At 40.2% G+C, this 22,745-nt stretch overlaps 1 protein-coding gene across 4 annotated transcripts in view; it reads right to left on the reverse strand.

Annotated features, from left to right (window-relative positions):
• DIAPH2 (diaphanous related formin 2) overlaps positions 1-22,745 on the reverse strand; it is a 420,545-nt gene that overhangs the window by 131,417 nt on the left and 266,383 nt on the right. For all 4 annotated transcript variants that reach the window (XM_078380631.1, XM_072981023.2, XM_072981022.2 and 1 more), the window contains one exon: positions 2,667-2,830. In XM_078380631.1, the coding sequence (XP_078236757.1) occupies positions 2,667-2,830 (164 nt within the window). The remainder of the gene's footprint in view (positions 1-2,666; positions 2,831-22,745) is intronic.

Consider the following 22,745-nt stretch of genomic DNA (forward strand, 5'->3'; position numbering starts at 1 on the left):
AGTTTTTGCAGTGGGGTACAGTGCTGCTGATGTGCCTCACCCAAACAGATCAAACACTGTGAATGCCTGTCAGAAAGGGTAATTTGGTTTGGGCAGGAGTCACATCGCTTAAATAGGCCCGAAGCAGCCATAAACAAAACAGAAAAAAAAAAAACCCACGGTGGAGGGAGGGTAGCAAAAAAAAAAAAAAAAGTAACAGTCCATTTTTCTTCTTTCTTTCCAGAACTCCCAGGCAAAGCATCAACATGGTGCAGTCTGAGTCAATATCTGGGGGGCCCAAGAAATGTAAGTAGTTTAGTAGAAACAAAGGGAAGCTCCAAACTGAGGTGCTGCTGCAGCAGCTGCAAGAACGGAACTGAGGCACTCAGTGATGGGGGAGGGGTTAGGGGTAGTGTGGGGGAGATCCCGGCACTATGTGCTTAAAGCTCTAGAATATTCCGAGGTTCTCTGTTCAAGCACATTAGAACTCATTAGTGTGCATTCACAGAGACCAAGAAGAAAGAAACACCCCAACTTGTGAGCAGTTAATGGACCAGGGGAGGTGGGGAAAGGGAAACATGTACGAACCGACATGAACCTCTGAACCGAGGTTCTTCCCCATCTCCAGTCCAGACTAATAGGTTTAAAGGTTCAGATTGCTCCAAACCTGGAACTGAAAATGTATTTATTGAAAGCACTCAGGACTTGGACAAGCACAATTGCTCTATGCTTTTGTAATGCAGAAATACTTTGAATATGTCTTACATAATTGTATGCCAGTTCCTTGAAAATACATGTCAAAATGTCCCCCTTTCTGGAGGACTGTCACTCAATCACTTTCTTTAAAGTAATCCTGCTTTTTTGTTTTTAATCTTTAAAGAAAAGTCATTTGACTCTGTTTCTGTGACATTTAATATTTGCCTTACAGTTCTCTGTACATTTCTGTTCTCTGCCCATGAAGCTGCAACAATGTATCCACTTTGCAAAGCTCTTGTTGGCAAGTCTGGTCCATGTATGCTCATTATAATAAGAAACCACCGTTTCTGGGATTTGAAAAACCTTTTTGGAGGATCAATATTTCAGCCCCAGCAGTCTGGATTTTTTAAAATTATTTTTTAAAAAGCGAATGGGACTAACCATTCTTTTTCAAGATAAGCAAGACTGGTCTTTTCAATTTATATCAGCTGTTGTAAATCTGGAGATGTTTAGAAGCACCTATTTCTGAAAAGGGATAAAACAGTTTTACTTTTTAAAAACCATAACTTGGGAACCCTTTGCCCAGACTTCCACAAATTGGGCACAGAAGACTACCTGTTACAACTTTGTGAAATGTCGTGTTGACTTGAAGCCAAGTTTAAAACTTACAATTTAAATGGGCTGCCCCCATTTTTAGAATTCCCTTATAACAGCGACAACAATGGAGAGAATGACATATGAGCAAACTGAAAACAAATGATTTTTGTACGTTCCTTCAGGACAATTCAGTTGCTACAAAATATAGTAGCAAAAATATGTTTCTCATATGGAGAATGCTTTTAAAGATCTGCTAACTAAATACATAAATAAATAGCTTCAAGTACTGCTAAATAGAGCAACAAGAGTTCAGTTTGTTTTATATTTCTTTATAGGAACTGAGGAATAAAAAAGTGTACTTTTGTCTAGTGAATGATTCTCCTTCGGTGTGAATGTGTTAGCAGTAACCTACATTAGAATGTTTTTTTTTTCACTTTAACCTGTTATTACATGGGGGGAAATGTTAAGAATTTAAAATAAAATAAAAGTGAATTCACTAAAGCTACATCCTGATAAATGTTTGCAGTTTCATCACATACAAATTGCTGACAGTTACTTAAAAGATTAAAGATTTTAAAAGATTAAAGTTTGCTGCTGGCAATATGGATCCAAATGCTAAAAATTGTATGGCAAATGGCTAAGCAGTATTGATAATTCATTGCAATTTGAATATTCCCTGAAGGTAAGCTTCATATTCTGGATCATGTTTTTTGTTTTTTTCCATTCGTTCTTCATGCAATTAATTGTAATAACCCAAAGACAGCCACTGGGAAAGACATCAGCAAGGACCCAATTTAAGAAAAGGGAGTAGCAGGATTTCTGTCTTTAATATATTTTAATGCACATGTATAGGATATATATGAGAAAACCGGGGGGGGGAGGATGTGAGGTGGAGTGGGGAGGAGAAAATGCATGTGAAAAAGTAATAGTACCCAAAGATACATATCCTAATTTGGAACTGGATCAGAATTTTTACTGCAGAGATAGTTTCCCTGCTTTCTCCTTCTCGCTGAAGGAAAAACAAAACAACAAAACAAAAACAATCACCTCCTCGAGATCATGGTCAGAATCATTGGGAATGCAGCAGAATATCAGGTTGTGGGAACAGACAGAAATCTGAGAAATACCTTCTACTGTCCCTTGAAAGCGGAAAGATTGTATTATTGAATGCAGCTCTTTGAAATTGCTTAACAGCTCTTGCATCATGATTTGTAGACGTTAAAATACTAATGTCTTAATACAGAAATCTATTTCTTCTGATACACATGAAAAAGTGGTTGGCAAAAAAAAAAAAAAACCTCCAACAATTATTTTACAAGTTCATTAACAGATATATCTGTATTTCTCTATATCCATATTAATTGAATAAATGGTAACAGTTCATGTCAACTTACCAAAAACAGAGTCCGGAATGCACTTAGATCTCCAAAGAATTCTTCAATGCTCACAGCTTTGGGGTCGAAACAAAAGTAGTCCCCCAAATTATTATATAATTTGGCCATGTTGTTGTGCATATTTGATAGTTTTTCATACTGTTCTCTGGCACTCTTAGCAAAGCTGTAACCATAACGTTAAGGATCTTGAATTAAATGAACAGCAAAGCAACTTTTTAAACACATGTTCTATCATTTAAAAGCAATTATCCTCTTATTTCATTATATAAAAAAAAATTGTACTAAAACTATGATTTGCATGTTCTTACATGAGTCAGGCCTGAGAAAATCCCTCAAAGCCTAAAGGAATAAAAATTCACATTGAGATTCAACTTTAATCCCTGAAGATCTAATAGTTACTGAAATATGTCTTCTTGGTTTGCTCTCCTTGAGACTGGTCTTGACCAATGTGCAATAGGTAAGAACCTCGAACCTGTTATCCAAATATGAGTCAAGCAGGCAACATTGTATGTCATAGAAACAAGACTTCGATGTGTTTCGTACACATAAAACTAGAAGTATGTTTCTGTATTTATCAAGAAGTTTTCACATTTTACAACTCTGCAAATAAAAAGTCAAGAAAAGTAAGTTATTTAATTGAGCAATAAAATCACCCAAGAAGCTTTCAATCTTCAGATAGGCTTGCTGGGTGATTACTAGGCAACCAGAACTACTGCAGAAGACGTTCAACAGATATTAGATTCATCAATGTGTTAAATAGGAAAGGCTTTTTATGATGTCATATTTTTTTCTACAACCTTCATTTGAATTTATAAGTAGCTTAAAACATGTTTATGAATAATCTGGTGAGGATTATATGGTTTTTATTTTGCCTAAAAAGTCATATTTTGACCTTTTAAAAGTGTTATGTCATATTTCTGCTTAATTTTGTAATGAACGTTATAGTTTGGTCATATTTTGTTCATTGGCAACCCTTCCAATGATTTCAACATACCTAAGAGCAGATGTTTGGCAAATGTAAAATTAAAGCATTTGTTCAAGAGTCTGGGGATGAATTTTCAGTAGTGATGGTGATATTTTGTTTTGTAAACTGTGTGAACTTAAGGTGTTGTCCCAAAAGTGTTTCAATATTTAACAACATTGTGATCCTGCTAAACACAAGAGTTGTTCATCAAAATTTATCTTTTCTGAGAACAATGTCTTCCTTTCGAGCGAATTTCTTCTTCAACTGCAGGATCATCAAATATTCAGTTAGAATTTTGTAGGGATCTCTGTACAATGATGGTTACTTCAAATATTCCCTTAAATAAATTAGGTAGTGGTAGCTTCCAACATTTCATGGAGAAGAACACCAGTCACCAGATTCTAAATGAATCAACTCTAAGGAAAAACAACATCTTTGCCTGCTATGAAAATGTGTTAGGAAAGATAAGATCTCCTGCTGACAACAATGTAATGGGTTTCAATAGATTAAACAAGTGATGTATACAGAAGATATGTAGCTAATGTAATTATTGACACTCTGAAATGTGACAAGCCTGGTGAAGTATTTCTTTTAACATATGAAGCTCTACAAAAAGTAAACAATTCTACTATTGCTATGCTCTTTGATGATTCAAGGAAACTACACTGGCCAAATGGTGTAAAAAGGGGAAACATAAAAAGGGGATGCCACTCCACACAGGACTAAGGCAGTTAAGAGACTTACACTTCTCTGTCCAAAAAATGATTCATATCTCATTCCTTGAACATGGTATACAGAGTGGCTGAAGAGATTCAACATAATTATCCTGGTGTAGATAAGATCATTTCAATTGGAAAAAAGAGTTAATTAAAGCTTCACTTTGAGTACAAAAGATCAAATAAATTGCTCCTACTCTGGCTCTCCCTCCTCAACCTGTCATGATACATTGGGGCACTTGGATGGATGTAGCTATTTATTATTGCACAAATTATGATTCCTTGCAGTGGACTAATACAAGCTTCCTTCCTCCATGTGCAAGATTCCTTTTCTGAAACCTTGGCTAGAAACGTGACATGAAGTCTACTGGATTATCAAGAACGATCACCTACCTTGAAATCGTAGGAATGGAACTTAGTGATGCACTGAAAATTGTGAAACAAACAAAGGAGCAAAGCAAACAAAGAGGAAAGTGGCTGAAAAAAATAGTGATAAACTGCAAAGAGTTCTACAATGTAATCTGGGTTAGTAAGGATCATCCTAAAAGAAGCAAAATTTGACAACTTTGAGCCAGAATTTTCTCCAAATGAGTTTGCTTTTTTCAGATTTGTTTCTATGACCTCTTGTGACATTGAACAGTTCCTCCATATAGAAGAACAGACTGATGGACAACAGAAGGAGTTTTGACTTCAATAACTTCAAGATGCACATGATCATCCAACACAATTGTACTGTTGATGAAAACCAGTCCAGGTATAAGCATTTTACTCTCAAAATATTCAACTGATTCCTTCAATATTAGCACTTCTGCATTGGAACTGAAGAAGAATAAACATTTTAATTTTTTGTGTGTGTGTATAAGCACAGACTTTAAAACTGGGTGTTAATTTCAGAAAATTATAGAGTCATATTTTAGGCAATATTTAAGTTATTTTAACATCATAAATGTTTGCATATTTCTGGCATTAATAGGTCATCGAAATCCTCATCTTAGTGATAAGTCACTATGAGAACAGTCCTATACTTTTTGTTGTTGTTTAGTCGTTAAGTTGTGTCCAATTTTTCGCAACTCCATGGACCACAGCATGCCAGGCCCTCCTGTATTCTACTGCCTCCCAGAGTTTGCTTACTAAGAGGCAAATCCCAACAGGCTTCAATGGGACAGTATATTAGACTCCACCATTTGAAAGAAGGTATAGAAAAGCAGACACAATATAGCTGCTGGAAAGTACCGTATTTTTTGCACCATAAGATGCACTTTTTCCCCTCCAAAAGGGGGGTAGAAAGTCTGTGCGTCTTATGGTGCGAAGGTGGTGACTTCGCCCCCATTGGCCCCATGGGGGGGAGCGTCGCAAGGGTCCTAGGGAGCCTTCCAGGACCCTTGCGATGCTCCCCCACCCCCCCACGGGGCCAGCGCAGGCAAAATCGCCAGCTTCCTGGTGGGGGGAACATTGCAAGGGTCCTGGAAGCTCACTCAGACCCTTGCGACGCTCCTCCCACCGGCAAAATCGCCAGTTTCTGGCCAGCTTCCCAAGCCTCAAAACACTCCCAGAAACTGGCGATTTTACCCCCCCTGGCCCCGTGGGGGGTGGGGGTAGCGTGGCAAGGGTCCAAGGGAGCCTCCCAGGACCCTTGCCAGGCTGCCCCCACCTCCCCACGGGGCCAGCCCTGGCGAAATCGCCAGATTCTGGGAGTGTTTGGAGGCTTGGGGAGCCTCCAAACACTCCCAGAAGCTGGCGATTTTACCCCCCCTGGCCCCATGGGGGGGTGGGGGTAGCATGGCAAGGGTCCAAGGGAGCCTTCCAGGACCCTTGCCAGGCTGCCCCCACCTCTCCACGGGGCCAGCCCTAGCGAAATCGCCAGGTTCTGGGAGTGTTTGGAGGCTTGGGGAGCCTCCAAACACTCCCCGAAGCTGGCGATTTTACCCCCCCCTGGCCCCGTGGGGGGGTGGGGGTAGCGTGGCAAGGGTCCAAGGGAGCCTCCCAGGACTCTTGCCAGGCTGCCCCCACCCCCCCACGGGGCCAGCGCAGGCAAAATCGCCAGCTCCCAGGACCTTTTGAGAGGCTCCCACCAGGCTAGAGGGGGCAAAATTGCCACCTTCTGGGGCTCTTCTGAAGCTTTCCAAACCTCAAAAGAACCCCAGAAGGTGGTGATTTTGCCCCCTCTGGCCTTCAGGGGGTCTGGGTGAGCCTCCAAAGGGTCCTAGGTTGTGTTCCATAAGACAGACCTCTCCATAAGGCTCACCAATTTTTAGGAGAAGAAAACAGATTTTTTTCCTGTTTTCTTCTCCTAAAAATTTGGTGCATCTTATGGAGAGGTGCGTCTTATGGAGCGAAAAATACGGTATGTAAACTACACAGTAGGTCTCAAAAACATTGACTGCCCATACCAGATCCTTTATAAGACTTCTGAGTGAATATTACTGTGTTTTCTTTTTAGCTAGCTAACATTAAGCAAGGGGCATGTAACATTATTCCAAGTGCCACTTTTCTGTTACAGCAAATATACTGTACTTTGTATTTGCAACCGTAGAAGACTGGAAATCAGCCTAAGATCTACTTGACCTTCACAAGAATTTTACTTACAAATTGCATAATTGTTATTTGAAGTGAAAGGAAGCAATTTTACATAGGCATTACACTTCCAAAACAATGTGAATGCAAATAAAGGTTAAAATTGTATTAATAGAATAATTAAGACATATATTTCCTTTGTTCCCCTGTTCTAAATTCAATAAACACTTCATTTAACAAAAAAAAAAAATTAAAAATGTAAACAATGTAATCTGAGTTCCTCAGCCAAAAGGAGGCATATGTTATAAACTCAAATCTTTTTTCCTTTCCAGCCAAACTATGAATCTTTAATGTAGTGAAAGCTATAGAGGAAAAATTCCAGGGTTGCTTTCTGCGTATCTTAAGAAAACAAAAATATATTAAATTGTTCAAACATGCAAAACATGGGAAAGAGATGGACAAAAAGCATAGTACAGATGATATGCTGAATCTTCCCCTCCTCCAAGAGTCTTTAAGAAAAGGATGCAATACGAACAGAGAAAACTCAGACTTCAGTGATTCTAGCAGAAGTCTGATAGATTCTGTGAGAAGCAGAGAGTCCTAGAAGAAGTGCACAATTTAATTCTAGTTAGCTTAACATACAGTGTTGGAGAACCTTTCATGGAAAACCAAGGAAGTGGAGAACGAGTGCAATGCGCACACAAAAGGATCAAGAATGAGGAGATGATGAAAAGCAAAGATTAAAAAAGTGGTCTTCTACTCTGCATGTAAAATACCTTGAAATACTGCAGAGGTAAAAACAGTATACAGATGTCAGAGAACTGAGACACATTCTCTACCCTGATCCTGCTATTGCCTTTCCTATTATGGCATTTTAATTTCTGTTCCTCAAGACCACACAGTTTTCTTTCTTCTACACAAACAGGTCTCTCACCAAACAAAACAAAAAAGGGAGGGGGAAGAGGGGAAGCAATTCTTCTTCATTATGAAAGAACATGATGATGACTTGTAACATACACTGTTGTCTTTCAAAGACAAAAGTTGAGAAAATGGTGAAAAGAATGGTATCCTGATTCCTAAATTAAATATGTGGAAGAAAGAACATAATGTTTAATGTAGTTTTAGTGGACAGTGAAGACACTAAAAGAATAACATGGGGAAAAGGCCAGAGTATCCTTCAAAACAGGCAGCCTACCACTGTCAGCAAAAAAACAATAAGGACTGGGGACTAACCTGATGAAATAAATTGGCATAGATGCTCAAATGAAGAGGGAAGTGACAAATGAACAGTTTCCAGAAGACAACTGACACGACGAATTTAAAGGGAACATGTGAAGGAATTTTGAACTTTTATCCTTCAGATGATGTACTTCATGATGTTCTGTGGCAACTGCTGTTTCTGAAGGTGCCCTTTTGTCTTAACTGTACAATGATCCCAATACGAATTAAACACATTTCAGAGCTGCTGTGAGATGACACCATGATTATATTAAAGAAAATAAGTACCATTATTATAATATGACATCCCCAATGTCTTTTGGCTTTGGGTCATCATTTTCAAATCCATAGCCAATTTCTAGCAGTTCACCTTTTTAACTAGAGAAACAATGACGGAAAAAGAAAATGGTGAAAACGGAGCCAGCTGGATATCATCATTACATCTGCTTCAAAAAAAGGAACACATCAGAAAACACACTGTATAATAACTACTAGAGCTGTAGTGTGAAACTCTTCCCAGTAGTCAGCTAATCCAAAAAATTTGTTAATTTCCTGCATATTTAACAGAAAAAAAGATCACTGACATCATCATGTTATGTTAAGTACCTTGAATATCTCACTCTTTTGATCCCCCTCCACCCAAAAAACAAACAAACAAAAAACCAGGGCGAGTGAGGGAGAGAAATATCCATGTATTCTATAGCTTGGTGAAATCTACTTCTTTTACACAGTGACATAAAGAGAAACAAAAACATAGTAGTTATAGGCTATTTTTAAATTGTCTATGTCCTTCTCAAAATCTTCTTGTCTATGCCCTACAAGATCCTGTAGTTTAAATCCCATTAACTTCCAATTCCAATGAACTGGTAATTAACGTAACTGTGCACATAATTACCCATCATGCTCCTGACATAGCTGGTTCTTGAACACTACTATGGTAAGGGAAGATATCACTATTTTCCTGTTGATGATACAAATCATTATGAGAAAAATCAGTCTTTCATTAAGAAAACCTGTCCTCCGGATGACCTCTGCGATGGTCTTAGATCCATATTTCACTACCACCACCCTCCAGTCCCAGCAGTTACTTTGTAGCATGGAAATTAAAAGATGGGAGATAAACTCTCCCAGCTCTGCTATAAATGATGGAAAACATTTTCTTGTGTTTTGGTTTGGGGGGCATGGAAAGAAAGATAATTCATTACAACTAAGGTTGCTAAAGAGTAGCAAGACTGCACCTTAGTTTCTTTTCTTTAATGTTGTTTCATATAGCCTTAAATTTGGTATAGTTTTCAATATGCTGATCTGTTTAATAGTATTTTAATATCTCATTTAATAGTATTTTAATATCATTGTATTAGCAAGCCCTGCCAAGACTTTGGACTAACTGTCAGCCTGAAGAAAACACAAGTCATGGGCCAGGGCGTGGACTCACCTCCCTCGCTGGGTGTGTTCAAAAACCAACTAAAAACATGGTTATTCAGACAGGCCTTCCTCCCAGTCACCTAAGTTCTTACCCCCCCTTTTTTTTCTGGTTCTTAATGCTGCCATCTTGGATAGTATTAATTATAATAATTACATTATGCTAATTATTTTCTACATTGTTTTAATGTGTTTTAATTTTTGTAAGCCGCCCCAAGTAGACGTCTAGAGGGGCAGGGTAAAAATTGAATGAATGAATGAATGAATGAATGAATGAATGAATGAATGAATGAATGAATGAATGAATGAATGAATGAATGAATGAATAAATAAATAAATAAATAAATAAATAAATAAATATTACTATCTCCATGCAAGAATTGGAGGTTGTTCATGACTTTGTGTACCTTGGCTCAACAATTTCTGTCATTCTCTCCCTAGATGTCGAGCTGGATAAACGCATTGGCAAAGCAGCTACCATGTTCTCAAGATTCACAAAAAGAGTATGGCTCAATAAGAAGCTGACGGATTATATCAAGATCCAGGTCTATAGAACCTGTGTCCTGAGCACATTCCTGTATTGCAGTAGGTCCTGGACCCTTTGTACACGGCAGGAGAGGAAGCTGAACACCTTCCATATATATTGCTCCAACGCATTTTTGGTATCACCTGGCAGGACAAAGTTCTAAATAGAGTAGTCCTAGATTGAGCTGGAATTTTTAGCATGTATATGTTACTGAAACAGCAATGTCTACATTGGCTCGGGCATGTTGTAAGAATGGCTGATGGTCGGATTCCAAAGGATTTCCTGTATGGACAATTAGTGCAGCAAAATCGCCCCAGAGGGAGACCACAGCTGCGATACAAGGATATCTGCAAGCGGGATCTGAAGGCCTTGGAAATGGTTCTCAACAGATGGGAAACCTTGACATCTGAGCGCTCTGCCTGGAGGCATGCAGTGCATCATTGCCTCTCCCAATTTGAAGAGACCCTTGTCCAGCAGGCCGAGGCAAAGAGGCAGTCACGAAAGCAGCAAAATCAGGGAGCTAGACGGGGTACAGATAGTATTTGTCCTCAGTGTGGAAGGGTATGTCACTCTCGAATTGGCCTTCTCAGCCACACTAGATGCTGTTCCAAGTCCTCCATGCAGAGCACAATACCATAGTCTCTCAAGACTGAAGGATGCCTATGCTATGCCTATGCTATCTGAAATGATGCTCAAGGAGTTGCAACAAAGGTTTTACTTCATAGTGGGCAAGAAATGCCTGAAGTTCAAGCTGGATTTTGAAAAGGAAGAAGCACTCAAGATCATATTGCAAATAACGACTGGCTATTAGAGAATATCAAAGAATTTCAGAAGAAAATCAGTTTATACTTTACAGACTACAGAAAAGCCTTTGATCATGGGAAACCATGGGTTTTTATGAAAGAAATGGGTGTGCCTCAATACTTGATTGGATATTTCAATTATCTTTATATCTGTTGGGAGGCAAATTCTGCCAAGTATAGGGCCATGCTTGGCTTGGGTGGCTGATAATTTTTTCCTACAAAAAGCGGAGAAAAACTAGAGGACTAGTTTTCCTTGACTTAATTCTAACCAATAGAGATAAATTGGTGGAGGAAGTGGCAGTAAGGTGAACTCCAGGTGAGAGTGACCATGTTCTACTAGAATTATTGATTTCATAGGAAACCAAGCCAAAGTGTAGCCACACACATATGCTGGGTTTTTTAAAAGCCAATTTTAATGAATTCAGAACAAGGATAAGTAAGGATGAATGGCAGGAAATCCTAACAAGAAAAGGACTCCAAGAAGGGTGAGAGTTTCTAAAATGGTAAATTCTATATCCACAACTAAAAACAATTCCAACAAGAAAAAAGGAGGGAGAAAGCAAAAAAGAACGGTATAGTTTCACAAAAAGCTGAGAGAGGACCTTAAAAAAAGAGAAGCATATAGGAAGTGGAAGGAATGCCAGGCTGCAAAGGAAGAGAATAGGCAAGTAGCAAGGAATTGCAGGGATCGCATTAGAAGGGGAAAAGCTGAGAATGAGCAGAAATTAGCTAGATACACTAAAAGCAACCAAAAAAAAACATTCTTCAGGTGTCTGCATAGCAAAACACAAGAGCAGAAACAGGAGCTCAGCTACTCAACCATCCTCACTATCACATGCTCAATCATGATCATTTCCCTTCTTTTCTTTTAAAATTAACACCAGGAAGGAAAGGTCCAAGAAGTCAATAATACCTCAGAGAGATCCAGGTGAGTAAAACAAAGATGTCTATAGTTGCATTTTTATGAGTTGAACTCCTGAAATTCTGCTTGGAGAATTCATGGATTCTGGGACTGGGAGTCCAAAAAATGAACTCCACCATCAATAAAAGCAGAGGACATATTTTCAGGAAATAGTATTCTTAAATTGCTTTGAGAAAATGAAAAGCTTTAATAATTTTCATGTAGGCTTCTAATTCTCAGCTCGTTACTTTTCCAAATCTTTTTTGAGACCTTCTAAATTTGAAATAAATAATACTTAGAATAAATGTAAGATATACATTTATATAACCCCAGAAACAAAAAATCATAGATACACTGGGAATACGTTAAGTAGCTATGTATCTTTCTTTTTGAAGTGTACAATGTATTCAAAGTTATAAAAACATTTGCTTTCTCATGCAGCAGCCAAGATGCATGCTGCTTAATGAGCATGCCAGCATTCCCACTTTCCCTATTTGCCAGACTGCCTTTCTTCCAAAATTTGGCCAGGATTCCTGTTGGTTTTGTGATAGCATTTCCCTTCAACTCCTCCTCTGATTTTGCTGTATTTCAACTGCAGTATTCTGCACTTTCCACTGTCCATTACGCAGCACGAACAACTGGATCCTAACAGGATGTTCACCTGATCCTCCAGATTGCCAACACATCCCAGGTTTCTTAATAGCTCTTAAGAATTCAATTTTAAAAGTACTCTGATGATGTGAACATGGTCAAAATAACACAATAATTTACAATAGCAAGAAAAGCTTAAAATGGTCTGCAAATTAACAAGTCTACACTATCCGCTTATTAGTCTACTGGGGGAATGACATGCACTTCTCACTGATGTACAACACTGACATGAAATTTACATTATTCTATCAACTGTATAAGGAAGATTTTTCAATGAACAGAAAAAAAAATCAAGTACAATCTCCAACATGAACATTTAAAGGAGACCTGACAGCCTGCACAGAAGACCTAATAGTAACTGAATAGAGACCATATTCTTTTTGCTAGAGGCTCCCAAAGGAATGGCCCCTATACAGTGTGACAGATTGCTTCATGTTGATACTGTTTGTTTCCTCATTGACCTTTGCGCTGCAATGTGACAAACAAAGGCTTGTAGTGCCAAATAAGAAAAGATGAAGACTTGGACAAAGGCAACAAGCAATTCAGATAAAAATACACACATTATTAAGGTTACATGCCTGACGCCTGAATTCCACTCACTTCCAAGCAAGTCCCCCTATCTTATAGGAAGTTAAATGTGAACATGTATTAACAATAATACCACTGCTCTATCTCAGTATCTTTTAAGATTTTAAATAGTTCGACTGGTATGCCATTACCTCCACTGGCCTTGTTGTTAGCCGTGCTTTCTAAGGCCCATTTGACTTTACTGTCCAGGATGTCTGGCTCAAGGTCAGCAACTATATTGTCTGGGTTGTCCGGGACATCCAGATCTTTCTGGTATATATTCTTGCCATCTACTTCTTCTTGATGTCTTCTGCTTCTGTTAGGTCCCTACCATTTTTGTCCTTTATCATGTCCCATCTTTGCACAAAATGTTCTTTCTCCAATTTTCTTGAACAGATCTCTGGTTTTTCCCTTTCTATTCTTTTCCTATATTTCTTTGCACTGTTCATTTAAGAAGGCCCTCTTGTCTCTCCTTGCTATTATTTGGAAGTTGCTCTCACAGTTGCACTTAAAAGGCTTATTTCTATGCAATCAACACACATTTTCCACTCTATCTTACACAAAGGAACTAACGTGTCCCAGAATCTCATTGAGGGCCTCTTCTGTACTAAAAGCATAGCTACTATGGTTGACTGCTGTCCCAGTGCTAATAAAATACAGTAAGTAGCTTTTTTCAAAACCTAATGAACAAAAAGACTTTACTTTGGAAGCAACTATCTTCACATATGGCTCACTAAGCTGTGGCAAGCAAGGCTCCATGCCAAGGAGAAGAAATAACAAGGATATTAGCTAGTAAGTTCATGGTGAAGAAAACACAAGTCATGGGCCAGAACATGAACTCATCTTCCTCTATTACCATCTCCACACAAGAATTAGAGGTTGTTCATGACTTTATATACCTTGGCTCAACAATCTCTGACACTCTCTCCTTAGAGCTCTAGCTGGATAATTGCACTGACAAAGCAACTCCCATGTTCTCTAGACTCACAAAGAGAGTATGGCTTAATAAGAAGCTAACAGCCTATGGGACGTGGTGGCGCTGTGGGCTAAACCGCAGAAGCCTGTGCTGCAGGGTCAGAAGACCAAGCAGTCGTAAGATCGAATCCACGCGACGGAGTGAGCGCCCGTTGCTTGTCCCAGCTCCCGCCAACCTAGCGGTTCGAAAGCATGCAAATGCGAGTAGATAAATAGGTACCATCTCGGTGGGAGGGTAAACAGCGTTCTGTGTCTAAATCACACTGGCCATGTGACCACGGAAAGATTGTCTTCGGACAAATGCTGGCTCTATGGCTTGAAGAGCGGGATGAGCGCCGCCCCCTAGAGTCGGACACGACTGGACAAAAACTGTCAAGGGGAACCTTTACCTTTACCTTAACAGCCTATATCAAGATCCAGGTCTATAGAGCCTGTGTCCTGAGCACATTCCTGTACTGCAGTAGGCCCTGGACCCTTTGTGCATGGCAGGAGAGGAAGCTAAACATGTTCCATATGCGTTGTTTCCAACACATTTTTGGTATCACCTGGCAGGACAAAGTTCCAAATCGAGTAGTCCTAGTACGAGCTGGAATTTTTAGCATGTGTACATTACTGAAACAGCGATGGCTGCGTTGGCTTGGGCATGTCGTGAGAATGGTTGATGACTGGATTCCAAAAGATCTCCTGTATGGAGAATTAGTGCAGGGAAATCGCCCCAGAGGGAGACCTCAGCTGTGATACAAGAATATCTGCAGGATTTGAAGGCCTTAGGAGTGGACCTCAACAGATGGGAAACCATGACATCTGAGCATTCAGCCTGGAGGCAGGCAGTGCATCATGGCCTCTCCCATTTTGAAGAGACCCTTGTCCAGCAGGCCAAGGCAAAGAGGCAGTCCCGAAACCAGCATAATCAGCGAGCTGGATAGGGGACAGATTGTATTTATCTTCAGTATGGAAGGGATTGTCACTCTCGAATTGGCCTTCGCAGCCACACTAGACCCTGTTCCAAGTCCTCCATACAGAGCACCTTACCATAGTCTCTCGAGACTGAAGAACGCCTAATCTAATCATGGGGGGAAAAAACCTCTGATATTAGAACTTAATGTCAAATTAGTAGCAACCAGAACTGGAGAACTGCCACTGGGTTTAGCGAAGCTGGGAAAAACTTTCATTTCCTCTCCAATGTAGAGCAGTCACAAAGCATATGAAGAGAAAAAATATAATTGCAATAAATGCCACATGACTGATCAGGAAAACAATTTGATCCAGTCTGCCGCACAAAAGTTTGGCTGTTTATGACCAATGGCAATTTTCAATACAAGGTCTTTGATCACAGAAAATGGCTCTACCTAAAGTTCATAGATGTAAAAAATGCTGAGGGATGGCAGAAAGAAAAAATGCACAGGAAAACCAATAGTAAAATCAGACACTATATTTGATACCTAAATGAATAATTATTGCCTTAAGGAGATTATTATTCTCTGGCTTATAAATATGAACAAAGAAGGAAAGTTCACACAATTACAACTCCATACAAGCCATTACAATTCAGTGATATGGAATTGAGAATCAGCTTTGACCAGGAATGTTCTACATTCCCTCACAAAAACTCGGTTCACATATGCAGAAGTGGAATATCTGAAAATCTCCAGTTATTTAACAGCCAAGACTGTCTGAAGGACAATATAAAGGTAATTTACATTCATGAATTAGAATCCTCACTTTTAAAAGACAGCATTAGAACACACCAGATTTGGTTTTAACTAGGGTCACAAGAGATATTTCCACCAACCAGTTTACAAGAGGGAAAAAGCTACGCACTTTACGAGATGACTTTCAGCACTTTTCAATTTTCAGGGTCATGGGGAGCACAAATCCATTCATAGGGGGGAAAGACTTTGATCCAATACTTGAAACCCTGTTGTTTACCACTGTAAACTGCAAGTACAGTGGTGCCTCAACTTACGAATGCCCCTACCTACAAAAATTCCGAGTTACGAAAACCTCCGGCCGCAAAATTTTGCTTCGACTTCCGTCCGGAGCTTCAACCTAAGAACAGAAAAAGGCAGGGGCAAAGGGCGGGAAATTCAAACCATTGGTGGCGAAGCGGCTGCTTCTTTGTAGCTCTTTCGCCCCAACGGTTAGAGCAGGGGGTCAGGGAACTTTTTTACTCCTGCGGGGTAGGAAGAGGAAAGAGAGGTGGGACAGCTCCGGATCGCCGCCCAGCGCAGGAAGCCGGTACCCTCCCTGCCCATCCCTGGTGCAGGTCTACTCATATGTAATGCCCAACAAAGGTGTGTGTCTACTCATGTGTAAGGATGGCAGAAGGCATGGGTCTACTCATGAGTAAGAGTGGCCAAAGGCACTGGGCTGGGCTGAAGCACGGGGCTGGGAGTGGCTCCTCTGTAGATGGGGCGTGCGGCAGTGGCGGCGCAGGAGGAGGCTCCCCACCAGGAGTGAGTACCATCTGAGGAGGGTTCAGTCTGCCTGGTAAGGTGCTGCTTTTTCCTTTTTAGAAGTTTCTGGGTGGGTTTTGCAGCGTGGGTTTCGGCTGAGGTGGGTTATGTTTCTGTGCTGTGTTGTTTTTTGCAGTCCCAGCGTAGGGATTGCTCAATGTTTATATTTTGGTGGGTTCTCTTTTTTTGCAGCCTTTGGGGCTTGCTCTGTTTATTTTTGGTTGGCGCCTTCCGATGGGGCTTTTTGTGTGCTTTAATTTTTTTTGGTTTGTTTTTTTTTTGAAATGCTGGAACGGATTAATCCCGTTCCCGTGCATTTCAATGGGAAATGGTGCTTCAACGTACGAACATTTCGAATTCTGGCCACTGTTCCAATACGGATTAGTTTTGTAACTCGAGGCACCACTGTAGAATAGGCTCATTGAATCAAAAGAACTTATAGACAAGCTTAATCACCAAATCTCCACAGATTCAAGTGGCCTACTGTAATTGTGATTCACTTATATTAAGCAACAATGCATGTTCTCTGGCCCAGTCAAGTATTGATATTGTACTGTATTGATATCCCACTGCTCTCAGATAAATACATGTACAGATGGCTCCTGGACACTTCTTTTGTTTTGAAATGGCTGAGGAAGCCCTAAATGCAGGGCATCAGGAACATTTTTTTCCTGTGGAAAGGCAGATTACTTTGGAGTAATCTGTTGACATCTGAATGTCAGCAGCGGGCAGGTCAACCCATTTTTTTCTCTTGCTCTTCATTTTTCTCTACGTCATCCCCTTGCCTCAAAGACTGCCAGTGCTCTTGCCAGAGACCTCAAATGATTACTTTTAGGAAGCATTTGAAATTAGGCCAAGATTCACATATTTCCACTCTTAGATAACCCAAGTAAATCAATTTAATCTAGCAAATCCTATTGCATTTTTTCTTCAAACAGATATATCCCGAAAACACATAACTGTTTTCATAGATGACAGCTACAATTTCATTAGCTGAATAAATAGCCTGAGCAAAATGTGAAATGAAATGTCCTGAGTGGATTTAAATCATTATATCTTGAGCCTATGATGGAGCTAGACTTTTCTCATAGAAGACAGGGTGGAATGAATATAGCATACAGATAAATTGAAAATGAATGGATCCTTCACAGTGATTAAAGAAGCAGTCACATTATCAGATGAGGCATTAGATCTTTCCAAACTTGCAGAGATGGCTAACCTTTTTGAGCCCGAGTGCCCAAACTGGTAAAAACAACCAAAAAACACACCCCAGCAGGTGGCAGCAGAAATGGCGGTGGCAGGAACGGAAGTGGCGGCGGAAGGGGGAATCCCGGGCATGGAGGTCCCTCCAGATCCCACTCTGGATCTGGCTCCAGTCATGCCCAACCCCGCCACTGCCTATAGCTCGGCTGGCCCGCTGCCACCAGTACCAGCTACTCCAGATCCTGGCCTGCTGCCTATTGGGATGCTAGCACTGCGGCTGCAGCCGCCTCCTTAGGTCTGGCTGCCAGGAGTAGCGATCCAGCGACTTATGGCTTGTGTGCCCACAAAAAGGGCTCTGCGTGCCAGCTGCAGCACGCATGCCATAGGTTCGCCATCACTGCTATAGGGGAATTTAAATATAAACATTGAAAAAGCTATGTTTAAGGCTGTTCATGAAGAACACATAAAAGCAGATAAAATATATCATTCAGTTCACCTTTCAGTAACTTTTTTTTAAAAAAAATTATTATGCTTGGGCTCTCTCTACAACGACCTGTGTGTGTGTATCTATAGCAACAAAGATTGCTACTCTGCAGAGAGAAGCAATATGTCAGTATGTGGCTTGATCATCCTTTAGTAGAAGGGAAGATGGTTACCTATAATTAATTGCACCAACAGCATGAGACACACTTCCAACAAGCCCATCGGAAATAAAAACGCAACTTGCATGGAGTTGGAAAAAAAAAGGAGGGGGGATGTGGGGGGAAGACTGTCCACCATGACTTTACCTAATATTGAATTTTAAAGATAACATTGGCAAATATGCCTGCTATTTAAAAGTATAATCCCACTGATCATGAACATTACTGTGGGTGTGATTCTTCTGGTATTTCTGGATTATGGCTCCCACCATTCCTCACCATTAGGTATGCTGGATAGGATTAAAATATGCCATAGTCCAACAATAGAGGGAGGGTGATATACTCCCCATGCAAAGCAGATACAGTGGTGCCTCACATTACAATGTTAATTCGTTCCAGCGAAATTGCTGTAGAACGAAAACATCGTAAAGCAAAATTAAAAAGCCCATAGAAACACATTAAAACCTGTTTAATGCGTTCCGATGGGCTTAAAACTCACAGTCCAGCGAAGATCCTCCATAGGGTGGCCATTTTCACTGCCTGTCTTGCAAGGAATCCGTCCCTAAACACAGTGGGGAGCCATTTTATTTACCTGGTGGCCATTTTAAACCGCCGATCAGCTGTTGGAAAATCATCGTTTTGTGAAGAATTGGTTCCTGAAGCAGGGAGCCGATCATCGCAAAGCGAAATCCCCCTATAGGAAACATCATTTTGCGATCTCAAAAGCGATCGCAAAAAGTTCATCGTAATGCGATTTCATTGTTAAACGAAGCGATCGTAATGTGAGGCACCACTGTACTGTATTTATTATTAACCAACATGGCCATCCTAGTCTGCCCTACACCTAGTAAAACTACATTCCTTGCCTGATTCCTGGCTGGTAAAAGGGCAAGAAGATATCCTGCACTAAAGCAGAAGGCAGCTGTCTGCTGCTGGGAGCAATGGATGCTGGAGGATGCTTCTCATCCTGACACAGCACAAAAAGTGTATCCACTGAAGTGGTGGCCGATATGTCTTTAAAACATTTTCTCATTAATGATGTATTTATCTTGGTTTGCAACTATAACTAAATCAGGGTTTAAGAATTTTTTTTCTGACAATTTTCAGGATCCCTCAACTAATACAAAGAACCTGGGAGGTGCACCTCAAAAGCAATGTTTCCAAGCTGTGTTAAAATACAGAACACTCCAAGGAGAATATACATCTCACTTCCATTTCTATTATTCCCTGCGTATTATATATTCTACCAGTACAGTGTTAGATAATAGCCTGCATCCATTTTCATTAGGCAGCCCATTTATCAAGACATCACATCCTCAAACCAGTTTATGGCTACTAATTATTATGGACAATCAACCATTCTTGCTAGACAAACAACAGGCTAAGCCTTATCACACAGACATTGTGTGGAACAATAGATGCCTGGGCAGAAACACTAGCAAACAATTTGTGTTTATGTACAAGGCAGTTGATACAGATCATATAAATAAAGTTCTTGGGACACTTTATAATGTTGTTGTAACTAACTAAAGCCTGATGAATTATCAAATATAATTTTAAAAGGAGAGAGGGATACTGAATGACTTAGTGTTATGGTGTTTTATATCTTTAATTATTTCTTCTCAAATTAATTCTAAAATATGGTGATCCTCCCCACACCTTTGTTACTCACAGGTCTGCCACACATAAATGTTTATATTTCCAAATGATTTTCCCCTTTCTAATTATCAGAATTTGTTTTTGCTTGAAATACTTAACTCTAGTTCTTTAATTTCATAGGCAGCTTCAGCAAAAGCAGTTTCAATAGATCAGAGTCTTTTATGCTAGTTAACAATCAATTCTTCATTTCCATTCAAGATAAAAGAATAAAAGAAGCAAGGTAACAGAAAAGGCTCAGTTCTTCTCACATTCTCTCTTCCTTCCTTCCTGGAAACAAGACCAAAAATGGCCTAGAAGACTTTAAATAAGAGATTCATACTTCATTTGTGTAGCTCTTTATCTACTTCAGGCAGAAATGTTTAGTCAACCTGTTTTGGAGGTGGGGTCATCTTACAAGAAGTATTTCTCCCCTTCTATAATGAAGGAGGAAATTCTGATCCTATAATCTATGTGTTATCCACAACAAACTTGTGCCGCTTCAGAACTACAGTGGTGCCTTCATTTACGACTATAATCCATTCCAGAAGATGGACATAACTTGAAATGGCCGTACATCAAGGCACCATTTCCCAATACATTGAAATGCAATTAATCCCTTTTGGCCGAGGGTGTGTGTGTGTGAAGAAAAGCAAACAAACGTGGAAGACCCATTGGAAATGCACAGAAAACAAATGGCACAGATCAGAAATCTATTGGCATCCTTCAGTCTTGAGAGACTATGGTAACATGCTCTGTATGGAGGACTTGGAACAGCAACTATTTGATGCTGCATGTGAAGCTGGAGCGTCCTCTCCAGGGCACGAAGCATGGGTAAAAGAATATGGAGGATAGGCTGTTTACCCAAGCAGCAAGTCCCCCCTCTCCACGTTGTTGAAATAGTCCAATGGAAAGGCAAGAACCAATGCAACTGGTTCCAGCAACATCGCAGGAGTTTCCAGAACGACACAAACTGGCTCCGGGACTCCGACTCCGAATTTTGCCTCAAGGTTGACTCCTGAAGCCTTTTTCCATCAGTGGATATAGCCACAAGGCATGAGAAATGCACAGAGAACAAAGGGGGCAGGTCGGAAATGCAAAGAAAACAAAGGAAAAAGCAAGGGAAGTATGCAGGACCCATCGGAAATGGGGGAAAAAAACCCAAAAGCAACCAACCCCCCAAGACCCATCGGAAATAGGGGGGAAAGCCAAAAACAAACAACCCCCAAGACCCATCACAACACAGAGGCATAACCCTCCCAGCTCAAAACCACACTGCAAAAACACCCAGAGCAGTTTTTTAAAAGCAGAAAACAGCACCTTACCATACAAGGCAGCCCGAAGCCTCTCTGCAAACACACACACACACACACACACACACACACACAGAGAGAGAGAGAGAGAGAGAGAGAGAGAGAGAGAGAAGCAGAAGGAGGCAGAGCTACAAAGAAGCAGCCTCATCGCCACCTACAGTTAGAAATTTGAATTTCCTGCTTTTTTCCCCTGCCTTTTTCTGTTCGTAAGTGGAAGCTCTGGTCCCAAGTAGAAGCATAATTTAGCGGCCAGAGCTGGCTGTAACTCGAAATGGTCGTAGGTAGGGATGTTCGTAAGTCACGGCACCACTGTATTGTTATCTTCAATGTAAAATCACATCAATTATATTTTAAAATGAGCAACAGGTCTATTTGTTAAATCTCAAATTAATGCAATATAAGAATGAGACATTTTCCAAAGCAATTTTTTAAGCTGCAGTCAGCCTGTGTTCAAAAATGGAGACGAGCCATTAATACTTTACTTCACTAAGCAATGCCAGGCATAGCCTGGTAACTTGGCATCTTCCAGTGACTGACTGTGTTTCCAATTTTCGGACTGAGTCTATCTGCAAATCTTATGGTCACCTCACCAACACCTGGCCTAATTTTTGAATTTTTCTACTTTCCACCTATTTTGTTGTACCATCAAGCCGGATGCAGAAATTCCACAAACTTGGAAACTTTCATATTTCTATGACATTTTCAGAAATGTTATTAATCAGTCATGGAGTTTGTTTACTAAAATCTTATCCCCATGGACTATGTTGTCCAATTTCCCAAACTATATCTGTGTTCAAAGCTTTCAAATTGAGATCAGAGTCACAAAAGGGAATAACTGAAGGATAACACAAAGATTAGGAAAAGGAAAGCAATAGGAACTACAACAAAAGCAAACCACAACCTTATTGTGCTACACAAGGCATTAACTCAGGGCAAAATGTGGCTCTCCAGATACTGTTGTGACTGCAGTTGTCAGCCCCCCTCCACCACTGGATATGTTAGCTAAGCTGCGGGGTGTTGCAGTCCAATCCAGTCCATCCTAAGCACGGCACTTTGCCCCAACCACTAGAAGGTCATCTTCAGCATGGAAAGATAACACAGTGTGCAAAATAGCTAAAAAGAGTGATGTAGATTTGCACACTGTGTTAGTGTCACATGCTGAAGATGATTTTCTCTCATTAAGTGACTCCGACTTAATTTGTAGCGACGTTCACAGGTGACAAGTATCTACTTCAGATGTTCTGTGAAGTTCATACAATGCAGTTATTAACATCCAAGAGAGTATGGCGCCTGACACCAATGTCACTACTTCCATTTTATTATCCAGACTTATAAAGACAGCAAATCAAGTTTAGTAATGAAGACAGTGATAGTTACTTATATCATTTTACTGATATAAATCCTCTAATTTAAGGCACTAAGTTACTCATTTGCTCCAGAGGGAAATCACACAATCCTATTTGTTTGATGGAGCTTACTGTTAGATTAGTGTGTGGCACATTATTGCAGCCTAAGCATTTATTCATCTTCCAATATACATAAAGACTGGTAGGGATGGCTTGAGCAGCTTGGTC

Source organism: Pogona vitticeps, chromosome 11 (genome assembly GCF_051106095.1).
Source record: "Pogona vitticeps strain Pit_001003342236 chromosome 11, PviZW2.1, whole genome shotgun sequence".
Lineage (NCBI taxonomy): Eukaryota > Metazoa > Chordata > Lepidosauria > Squamata > Agamidae > Pogona > Pogona vitticeps.